The 12,354-nt window shown below is 39.7% G+C and overlaps 1 protein-coding gene across 1 annotated transcript in view; it reads right to left on the reverse strand.

Annotated features, from left to right (window-relative positions):
* Positions 1 to 12,354, reverse strand: part of RAPGEF5 (Rap guanine nucleotide exchange factor 5) — a 183,732-nt gene that overhangs the window by 131,359 nt on the left and 40,019 nt on the right. The window contains exon 4 of the mRNA XM_040260647.1: positions 8,493 to 8,541. Coding sequence (XP_040116581.1) covers positions 8,493 to 8,541 — 49 coding nt within the window. The remainder of the gene's footprint in view (positions 1 to 8,492; positions 8,542 to 12,354) is intronic.

Below are 12,354 nucleotides of genomic sequence, written 5' to 3' on the forward strand. Positions count from 1 at the left end.
ATGGGATTCTTTTTTAAAGGCAATTTTCTTCGTATCCCAGTGGGAGAGTTAGAAAAAATTTACAAAGCATCTGCCTCATGCATTTTCAATTGTTCCTGGGTTTTATCGAAGCTATTATTTTCTTGATAGGAAGATTTTTACATTTTCAAGTAAGTTTTACCTTTGCATTGCATTGACAATGACTGTTTCAAGAGTCTTATTATGGCTTCATGCCATTAAATAAAAAAGAAAGATACAACTTGTCAACCACTGAATTGATCACTGTTTAGTAAGAACATGCACTGGTGGAGACGGGATGTGAATGTACAAAATCCGTCAGCTGGCAGAAGAGCCTCTGGAAATGTTAGAACAAGGAGTTATTATAGCACCAAGAAGGGGGAGATTTTTACAAACTTCAACAATCAGCATGGTGTTAGGCAAAGCTCTCTCTTCTCAGGAAAACATCCTAGATCTTCAATCAATCAGGAAGACCAGAATGTTGTGTTGATGATTTGGGGGGGAAACACATGCTACTTCTTTCCTGTTGGTTGACAAATGCTAAATATCACATTTGTTAGTGGGGCTAACAAGACAGTCGGTGTGGGTCTGTGCTGACCATGAACGAGAGCTATGGCCATGCCAGCTCAGCATCCAGGAGGCGGCAAAGGAGAAGACACAACACAAACCACGTGAAAACGCCAGCTCCAAGAGGAGAAGGGGCACCCTATGAGGACAGGCTGAGGAAGACTTTAAATTTTTAAGGGGTTGAAAATATCACTAAAAATAAAGCATAATATCTCAACTGCTTAAAATACAACCAATAGACCTCTGTCGTTATAAACTAGTATTTCCTAGCTTGAACATTCATTATTAGCGCACTCAGAGATTAGATGGAAAAAAACTATTCAAGACAGGATTACTACAGCTTTTATTAATACTTTCAAAAGCATTTAAATTTTTTCAATAGCAAGTTAATCACAAGAAACCAGAAAGGGGTTTGAGATAGCAATAATTGTACCACCACGTTAAGTCTATCTTTGTTGGTCCTTAATTTTATTATTACCATCCACTCTAAAATCCCATTTTACTGTGCATTCTCCTTTATGAGCAATGTGTTCATGAGAGAGTAAAGTCAAACACTGTGCTACATTGAAATAAAAAGTAAAAAGAGGATCATAAAAGTAGAAGCAATTCCATTGGCTTAATGGTTATTTTTTCTTTTTCTAAATGTGCAGAAGGGAGAAACCTTTCTCTACTGTTAAAAATAATCAGTCCATCTATTTCATTTTTCATGACAAAGCAATGGGGATGTCTTCTCTTTGGGAAGCTTCTGCCCTGAAGGAGAACATGTCCCTTCAATTGTGTCAGACCTCAAACCTCTCTGCAGAGCTTCCTGTCAACACTGACTCCCTGCCAATCTCACAAAGCAGCTTAAATCTGCTTAAGTTCCTATAACAAGTCATTGGTGACCAGTGACTGTTACCAGTAGTAGATCTTCAAAGATAGGAATTTAGCCAGGTAATAAAAGGCCCTCAACTTGTCTGATGGGTTCACCCAGATTACCAGATCCCCGTGGTCACCTGTTGAATGTTTTACAAACACGCAGTTCAGTGTACAGCAAATATTAATAACCAAGCTGGAGAAATCACATACCCATTCAAATGCCTATTTAAGCTTGAGTATAGGAATCAAAAATGATTGAACAAACAAGAGGATTTCTGAGGCTAGGAGAAACAATTTAACGCGAATGTAAAACTCAGGCTTCCTTCTCATCCTTTGCGGCCTATTAAAAATAATGTTTCTAAAAGCTAAAACTAAACACAGTAGGTAAAACCATTTTATACAATTTTATGTTTTATATATATATTTAGCATCCCAAAGAAATAATAAAATATCTTGGTACAAAAATAATACGTTAACCTGAATCCCTGGCTAATTTATTTGAAAACGAGGGGGGAAATTGCTGCTATTTACTGCTTGAAAAATGTAAGTTTTCACTAGATTCTTCTCCATTTCCAGAAACAAAAGTAGAAAATGTGAATGCCTTTCCATAAACCAAATCTTTACTCCCCATAACAACAAGGGAGGGGACACAACGTAGCTAGGAAAACTAGAGACTAGATATTGGAAAGCCTCGGTTTGCATTGGCTGCAGCCTTAACCTGTGTACTCTCAGGCACGACATTTCCCTCGAAATCCTCTCTGAATCACGAGATTCAGACAATACGAGTAATTCCTCCTGTGGTGAGCACTCTGCCCCAGCAGCCATTCCTCTTCTGCTGGTTTCCTCTGGGGAGCCACACCTGCCCCAGCCTCAGTTCGTGGGACTTAACCTCTGTATCCTGCCCTCCACCCAAGCTTCCACTGCTCCAGAGATGGGCATTCCATCCTCCCAGCAAAGTCCCCACCAAGACTTCCGTGGGTCTTACCAGGAAAGAGGTTCTCTCCTACTGAGACTGATTAGCTCCACAGATACCCTGAGCTGACAAAGTCCCCTTGTGGTTTTCAGTTTATTTTTCTCTCACTTGTCCCTAAGAGTCCTGAATAAAACATTCCCAAGGTTGTGACTCCATTAAGGATAATGAAAGAAATTAATGAAAATACTCACTATTATAATTAAATACTGGAGCTGGAAGGAATCACAAAGGTTCCTACATTCTATACCCACCCCCTCATGATACAATACAAATTGGAATCCCTTTACCAAAGTCACAAAGACATTTAATGGTACAAACAGAGTCTAGAACCTCTTCTGTGTTTTCTAAACATTAATATCCTCGATACTTAGTTTTAAAACACTTAACTAGGTATGGACTAGGAGAGAGAGTGAAATATAAAAACTGCCAAAGAGGTTTATCAATACGAGATTTCTGGCTTTCCAGAAATAAAAGCCCACCACGGCACAAATTTCATCTAATCTAAAGATACTGAGAGCTAAACATGCTTTGTCTGTGGATTCCCTTGAAAGGGGGAAGAAAATGTCTCCTAAGACTCTAACTGTCTAACAGTTAGCAGTAGAATTAGCAATTCAACAAAAAAGAAACAAGTGCAAGGATATCTGTGTTAACATCTTAAAACTGTGTGAAGCCTTAAAATACTATTCATATTCACTAAGGTTAGCATTCAGAGGAGAAAACTGTTTAAAGCCACATCCTAATGGCTTCTTAGAAAATTACAACAAAATAGATTTTTTACAAAGCTAGATCCTTGAATCATCTATATAATCTATCAATTGGCAATTACTTTTATTTCTGTTTGTACGGAGAGCTGAAACCAAAAAAAACTCTTTCTTTATACTAATTCTTGTTTTAACAACCCTTCACAGAGAGACATAAATCTGGCATGACCACCTGAGCCCTAATTAACAGTTCTACTGCAAGACAGATATTAAGGGAATCAACTCCTTTTGTCAAGCCCCAGATGTGCCAACTATTATTTCAATACTTTTTTCATTAGAAGTATACCAGTTTCTTTTTATTCCACCTAAAAAATATCAAAATAGTTTTTTTTTAAAAATGAGCATACAGAATGCACCATTCTGCAGCTAAAATTCTGTTTAAGGTTGTGTTTAATAGTTCATTTTATCACCTCCTAACTACACAGTAATACATTATCCTTTTCCAGACAGCCATTGACTTACTCACGTTTATTTATCTCTGAAATAAACATTGTGATTTTAAAATAGCAGGGAGCCGCATTTGTCCTTGCTTACCGCTGTACTGTCAATGCCCTAGAGTAGGTGCTCAGTTAGAATCTGATAAAGGAATAAAAGCCATACTTGAGTTAGGTTCTCATACTTTGCCACTATTATTTTTCATCTGCTCTCAATGCCAAATCAAGCAGCAGCAGTGTGAGACGTATCAGGTGGGGGTCTCCTGCAGGCCATGCTTGGATTCTTTGAATATTGCAATATCATCTTGTTGGTTATATTTGCCCCTAGACTGCTTCCCAAATTTGTTTTGGTTTGGGGCATGTGGCACAGAAAAGTCTGTTTTCCTCTAAAAATGATCTTCTTTGCTTACCCTATTTTTCTAGTCAGAAAACTTCTTTAATTTTGTCAGGGACAAAGTAAGAATGCCAACTATCTTTTCTATTATTCAATTTATATATCACAAGACCCTAGCTAATGAAATAGCATGAGGGGAAAAAAGGGGAGTTACTTGGGTTGGTAAGACAGAGATTAAAATAGTCATAATTGATAGATACTATATTTGTCTATAAAGAAAACCCAAGGTAATTTTAAAACTAGCTATTAGAATTCATTTAAGTTCAACACTTTTGAGAGGCACAAAAACAGAGTTCTCATGCAGGAAAAATAAACAATTAGAAAAGATAACAGATGTGGATCAACAAACTGATTCAAAGTATATATGGAGAGGGAAAAGACTCAGAATAGCCAAAACAATGTTGAAGGAGAAAAAACTGGAAGGCTGACAGTACCCTACCAACACTTACTGTAAAGTTACAGTAATCCAAACAGTGTGGTACTGGCAAAAGCACAGACAAGTAGGTCAGTGGAAGAGAATAGAGAGCCCAGACATAAACCCACACAAATACAGACAAACGACCTTTGGCAAAGGAGGGAAGGCAATAAAATGGAAGGAGGATACTGTTTTCAACACATGCTGCTGGAACAACTAGACATAAACACACGCACATAAAAGAACCCAAATGCAGACCTAACACTTCATAAAAATGAGCTCAAAATGGATCACAGACTTAAATGTAATGCAAAACTATCGAATTTCTAGGATGTAATAGAAGAAAACCTAGATGATTTTGTGTGTGATAGGACTTTTTAGCTACAACACCAAAGGCAGGATCCAAAAGAGGAGAAAGATAAGCTTGACTTTATTAAAATTAAAACAATGTGAAGAGAATGAGAATACAAGCCAGAGGCTGGGAGAAAACACCTGCAAACTATACCCGAAAAAGGACAATCATCAAAAATACATACAGAACTCCTAGGACTCAACAAGAAAACAAGCAAGCTGACAGAAAAATGGATCAAAGACTTTAACAGACACTCATCAAAGAAGATATAGAGATAACAAGTAAGCACATGGAAAGATATTCCAGATCACATATCGTCAAGAAAATGCAAACTAAAACAACCAAATCTGGAATACTGACAACAAATGCTGGTGAAGATACAGAGCAACAGGAGCTCTCGTCCACTGCTGGAGGGAATGCAAAGAGTACAGCCACTCGGGAAGGTAGTTACCGGGAGCAGCTTCTTACAGAACTCAACATACTCTTACCACACGCTCCAGAAATCATGCTCTTTGCTACTCACCCAAAGCAGCTGAAAACTATGTGTGCATGACGTGTCTGGGTAGATGAAAACTGTATACAAACATACACACAGATGTTTATAGAAGGTTTGTTTATAACATCTATAACTGCCAAAACCTGGAAGCAATCAAGATGTCCTTTGGCAGGTGAACGGACACATAAACTGTGGTACATCCAGACAACGGAATATTATTCTGAGCTAGGAAGAAATGAGTTATCAAGTTGTTAGTAGAGGACATGGATGGACTCTGAATGCCTATTACTGACTGAACAAAGCCAATCTGAAAAGACTATCTGCTCTATGATTCCAACCATGTGACGTTCTGGAAAAGGCAAAACTATGGCAATGGCACCCCACTCCAGTACTCTTGCCTGGAAAATCCCATGGATGGACGAGCCTGGTGGGCTGCAGTCCATGGGGTCTCACAGAGTTGGACATGACTGAGCGACTTCACTTTCACTTTTCACTTTCATGCATTGGAGAAGGAAATGGCAACCCACTCCAGTGTTCTTTCGTGGAGAATCTCAGGGATGAGGGAGCCTGGTGGGCTGCCGTCTCTGGGGTCACACAGAGTCCGACACGACTGAAGCGACTTAGTAGTAGTATGGGGACAATAACATAAGTGACTGCCAGAAAATGGGGGAGGGGAGGGAGGCATAAATAGGTAGAGCAGAAGGGCAGTGAAGTGATTCTGTGTGATACTATAATGATAAACACATGTTATTAGACATTAGTCCAAGCCCATAAAATGGACAGTACCAAGAGTGAACCCTCAACTACGGACGGTGGGTGAAAATGATGTGTCAACAAAGGCTATCGACTAGAACAAATATACCCCTCTGCGATGCTGGCAGTGAGGGAGCAGGGCATGTGGGGGCACAGGGCATATGGGAACTGGGTACTTTCTGCTCAATTTTCCTGTGAATTGGAACTACTCTAAAAGGCAAAGTTTATTTCAAGAAAAAGTGTCATGAAAGACAAAGACAGAAACCTGCACTTAAAAAAAAAGCTAAAAATACCTGTAGCCAAAAAATAACAGTAACCAAAGGCACCAAAGAATACAGTAAGCAAAGAAATGTACAAAGCTTTAAGGAGACGTTGTTAAGACAGTACTGAAGATATGAAAAAAGTGGAATGAAACCCTAGATTCATGAATGGAAATGCTTACCTCCAAAGTGCCAATTTATCTAATGACCTATAAATTCAATACTGTTTAAAAATTACCTATTGGGCTTCCTTTGTGGCTCAGCTGGTAAAGAATCTGCCTACAATGTGGGAGGCCTGGGTTCGATCCCGGGGTTGGGAAGATCCCCTGGAGAAGGGAAGGGCTACCCACTCCAGTATTCTGGCCTGGAGAATTCCATGGACTGTATAGTCCATGGGGTCGCAAAGAGTCGGATACAACTGAGCGACTTTGACTTCACTTCACTTAAAAATTACCAATAGGGGTTTTCATGGAACTTGACAAAATAAAACTATGAATTTATGTCCCCATCCTTGATATATTTGTGCTTCACTCTGTCCCTGAGAAGTTCCCAATGTTGTCTTGACATCTAAGCTCCACAGATGAAATAAGTAAGGAAAATAGAGATGTTAACCTCATGGCATAAACAGTCAACTTCATACCAGTCTTTGACTCGGCACAGTCCATTGTGTGTGTGTCTTGCTTATGCTTCCTCATTTCTCTTCACCTGCAGAGAGTTCAAACTTCTTAGCCTGACATCTGGAATCTACCTCTTTCTGCCTTGTTCACTTTGCTCCAGCCACTTTCACTTCCTTGCTGTTCTCTACACATATTTTGCACACCTCTGTCCAATGCTCTTGCCTGGACATCCACGGGGCTCACCTCTCAGTGATTTCAGGTCTTTGCTCAAGGGGCCTGCCCAGCCCACACTGTGTAAATTAGCAACCACCTCCGTCTCCAGCCCCATCTCTATTTACTTGCTCTGTTTTGTTCCAGCAATGACAGAGTATATGTATTTTATTATTTTCCCAACTTTTTCTAAAACTTAAAAAATAAATCTATCTTCCAAGGCACTATCATCCCAACTCATGCAGACTGTAAATTTTGTCTCCTTACGGTTGTAGGAAACTACATCAGCTCTAGCACAATTTATTTCTAAGACTCCCTACCTACAACCTGTATACTGGTGTCCCTTCTCCCTCTTGGCCTCCACCTATGCAAATATCCATGATCTAATGCCATTGCCACTGCCTGGGCTCTGCGGATCCACGTCGCTGTGCCTCGCATTTCTTCTCCACCACCTTTATAGTATCCGGTCGCTGCATCCTCTACAACAGCCAAATCAACAAAGACATAGTACAAACACAACAAGGTGCGTTTGATCCCAAAAGTCACCGAGAGAAAAGCAAAGTTTTCGTTTCTAGCTAGAAAAAGGAAGATGCAAAATGTATGACTTCTGTTCTGAAGACATCTCTGTTCCAGGCATTTCTGCAAACCTCGGCAACTCTCTGATTTTGTCATAGTGGTTTCACCTGAAAAGTCTTACCCTAGTTTACCATTCTCCGTGAAGCACCTCCCCTCTGTTTGCCATTCCATTCAGCACGGACCTCCTCTGAACAGCGAGGGTCCTCCTGCTACTCTTCTTTTCAAAGCAAGTGTTCTCTACCTCACTGAGCATCTGTTGCATACTGAATTACAGCAAAACATGGCTTTCTCTCCTCAAGATGTAGCTGAGAGCTCCCTTTCCCTTTCCACTTATTATATTCACAGATTGCTTCCTAAGGTATTAGGAATTGGATCCATACCATCAGTTCCTATGAAACATGCTTGCTATGAAATGTTATTAGACAATTCAATTATTTTTTTAAGAAGCCACTTTGAGATGAGAAATATAAAACAGAGACCACCATTACATTATCTACTTTCCTCTGTCATTATGACAAGTAATGTAAAGTGGTTTGCTTTCTTTTGCTGGGTACCTAGACCCATGCTTGCAGTGGGCTGCAAACACATTTTTAATTTTGAATTTCTTTTTTCCTTGAAGCATGAAATAAAGCCAGGCAGTGAAATTGGAAAGAACTGTATATATGACTGTGCTATTTTGACAGCAGAATAAATAATTTTTAAAACAAATGGAGATATGCTTTCTGGACCAAGTCTTCCCAGGATACATTCAACTGCTCACAACCACATGACATGTGAAACAACCCCAAAGAATCAGAATCTTCCTCCAGCCCCACAAAAGACTACTCACCAGACTTCCTTGCTTTCAAAGCAATAACAGCTGCTAGCTCTCTCTGCACCTAAGAAAATATTAGGGGGAAAACATCAAATTAGAATAAGAAAAACATAGATATCTGCAAACAAAGTTAAGAGCTGTTGAGATAAAAGTTAAGTTTGCTGCCATATTTTTGTTTGTTTTTAATAATATGGAAAAACTTCTGCATAGGAATTTTAGGTTGAAAACCTCAAAGAATCTAGTTGACTTCTTTTAAAAAGAAATTATAAACAGTTGCCAGAATGTACACATTGGAAAACATTGTTACTTATGACGCTTTGATGGGAAGTACCTCAAAAACATAAGTGTGTAACATTCAGAAATGATGCAAATAAATTATTAAAACAGGCACAATACTGTGGCAAAGATCGCAAATATTTTTTCTCTCTCAAAAATTCTAGTTTATACAGAAATTCTGGAAAAACTGAGGTAGGTGACCCTAGTTTAATTGGACTTCTCTCTGAATACAATGAACGATCACTTGAAGCCTGACAAGTTTAACAGCAACCGTTTCAGATAACATGCTGCATAAAAGCAAATGCTATCAACACACAGGGCAGGTGAAATGGGAACAGGCAGGATGAACTTTAAGATCCTAAGTGCCTTCAACCTCACTTACTGTCCAGATTTTTGCTTATTCACTCATTCTCTCTCTCTTCCCTGAACATATATGCTTAAACCCTTTCTCAAAAAGGAACATAAAACAGAGACCAAGAAAGATAACCACAGTCACTTGCAAAGATAATATGGGAAAAAAAAAAATGAGGATAATATCTGGGAAACTTTTGGAGGTTTGAAGGGGTGGTGGTAGTGAGTTTGGAAGGGTCCTGCAGCTTAATGTGTTACACAAGTGACATTTTAAAGGCAGAGCGTGAAAGTTCAAGGTTAAAGAAGATTTGCTATGGAAATTAGTTTAATTTACACTGATGTATGTGAAGGCAAAAGCAGCTCCGTGAGACACTGGGACTCTGCCTGGGATCCATACCGCAATGATCAACGAACCGTCATCCCTGAGGAAAGCATTCCCCCTCCCCCACACTGCTTTACTGTCATGCGTCCCTGGCTGGCCAGTATGAATGCCAGTCTAAAGGGTATATATACTCTTGATTCAACTGATTCTTTGCTTTCTTAGGACTTCCTCAGGAAAATTATACTGTAATGAGAAGATAATCAGTCCCTCGCTAATGGTGGGGGTTTGAAATCCAAAAACACTCGTGGGGGAATGGATGAAGAAGATGTGGTACATATATACAAGGGGGTATCACTGAGTCATTAAAAAGAATGAAATAAGGCCATTTGCAGCAATACAGATGGACCCAGAGACTGTCATAGTGAGTGAAGTAAGTCAGACAGAGGAGGAGAAGTATCATAGGACACCCCTTATATCTGGAATCTAAAAAGAAATGATACAAATGAACTTGCAGAACAGAAAGAGACTAAAGACTTAGAGAACATCTGACTGTTGCTGAGAGGAGGACAGGGAGAAGGGGCAGTTAGGGAATTTGGGATTGACATGTACACACTGCTGTACTGATAATGGATAACAAAAGACCTATTGTATAGCACATGGAACTCTGCTCAATGTTATGTGGCATCCTGGATGGGAGGGGAGTTTGGGGGCGAAGGGATACATGTGTATGTGTGGCTGAGTCCCTTCACTATTCACAACATTTGTCAGTCAGCTCTGTAAGCTACTTTATAATGTAAAGGGATTTATAATCCAAGCTGTTCCATTCCATTGTATATCCTTTGTGAAATGCAACTTACAAACTCAACATTTGTTTTAGCAGTTGTAACTATAAATCATAGCCCCTTGACAAATAAAGATGATTATTTTAATGGCTTTGGAATACCAGGACAGTAAAACTTTTGTTCAAAAAAATCACATTCAATGAAAAGGTTTATAAAGCAAATCATTTAGTGGTAGAATTTGTTCCAGAAAATAAAAATTCACATAATTGATAAGAATCTAATAATACCAACATTTAGCTAGATCCTGGAGAAGGAAATGGCAACCCACTCCAGTATTCTTGCCTGGAGAATCCCATGGACGGAGGAGCTTGGTGGGCTACAGTCCACGGGTAGCAGAGTCGGACACGACTGAGCAACTTCACTTTCACTTCTGTGTGTGTGTGTGTGTGTGCGTGTGCGTGTGCGTGTGTGTGTGTGCGTGCGCGCATGTGTGCATGCTCAGCCACTTCTACTCCAATACAAAATTAAAAGTTTAAAAAAAATAAAAATGCTCACAGACATAAAAATTTAGTTGAAGAACTTATGCAGAAAAAGAGAGTTGGGAGAGATAGAAGTGATGATTAATCAGAGGAAAGCCTTTGCAAAATACTTGCATGTGTAGTAATAAAAAAAGCAAAAAAAAAAAAAACCCACAAATTAGTGCTTGTTGTATACATTTGAAATTGTGTGTAAGGTTTATCGTAGTAATAGCCTCTCTGTTCAGAATTCTCCCCCGTTACAGGGGAGAATATTTGGAGGTGGACAAAGATACAGATTAGAAAGGCTCCCTGGGACCCTGTGTCAATGGCTTCCTAATGTTATGGGCGCCCAGGGAAGACTCCTCTTGGCTCAGACATAGGAAGACAGCAGAGACAGGAAAAGAAACAGAAGGTGGCTCACTTAAAGCTGTCTTCTCCACTCTCCTCCTTCAGTTCTCCATATCTAATACTCTCTTCACGAGAGCTTCAGTTTTTCTTTCTCAATTTAGAAATAAGACTCAAAACAGAAGTAGCTCAGAAAAGGAAAATGTTATATTCCCAACACTATATAAAACATCTCTGCAAAGATTTAGTGGAGAAAGAAAGGGAGAAAAAGGATAAGCAAGAAACCTATAGAGAACTTTTTGGGAAGCCAAGAAGATGGAAAAAATAGAAAAAACGGATAGCAAGAAAGATAAGAACTTCACAGTTAAAAATGAACCTAAGCTTTTTCTTTTTTCCATAAAATAAATGAGAATACTCTACCGTACCACACCACATCCCCTGAACATCTGCAGTCAGGGAGGACGTATAAAATGTCACGTGCGGTGGCATGTAAAATAGTTTCCACATTTATGCCCCCAAGGGAAAACATATTTGAGCTAAACCCCAAGGATAGGTTATTCTTCCTCCAAAATACAAAGGGGAAAGCATTGAGCAAAGAAATCACAAACTGGGTGAGATCCCCTTAGAGTCTCCTATAGATGGCTGGAAGGCATCACTGACTCAATGGACATGAGTCTGAGTAAACTCAGGGAGACAGTGAAGGACAGGGAAGGCTGGAGTGCTGCAGTCTATGGGGCTGCAAGAGTTTGACACGACTTCGTGACAGAACAACAACAAGTATCCTCTTAGCACTTTTTTTTTTAAGACACACCAGCAATCATTATTTCATTATTTTCAGTTGTGACTAATGCCTGTCTTCTGGGCAAAGCTCCACTGAGGCAACTATCTTTTCAGCACCATGACTCAGGGCCATCAACATGCTTGCACTGACCCACAGGAGGTGGATGAAGAGGCAACTTTAAGGGAACAGAGACAGAACCCAGGTGAGGGGTTGGTGGGGGGAAGGCTGCCTGAGGGAGGACAAGGAAAATCCAAAGAGAAGGCACTCCCTCTAAGAAGGGACTTGTAGCAGAAATCTTCAGAACAAATTAGGACTCCAAGCCTCCTTTAGCAAATACTTGTTAGGTTTATTCTGAACTGCAGACACAGAGACTAGACTTTTCTTTGTAAGCACTAATAAGGGACTTGTCGGCACTGAAAAAGAAACGTAACACTCCAGCAACGCTCAAGTTTCCAGATGTCTGAAATCCTGGCCCACATTTTGATAACAACTTTCTGGGAAC

Source organism: Oryx dammah, unplaced genomic scaffold (assembly GCF_014754425.2).
Source record: "Oryx dammah isolate SB20612 unplaced genomic scaffold, SCBI_Odam_1.1 HiC_scaffold_18, whole genome shotgun sequence".
Taxonomy (NCBI): Eukaryota; Metazoa; Chordata; class Mammalia; order Artiodactyla; family Bovidae; genus Oryx; species Oryx dammah.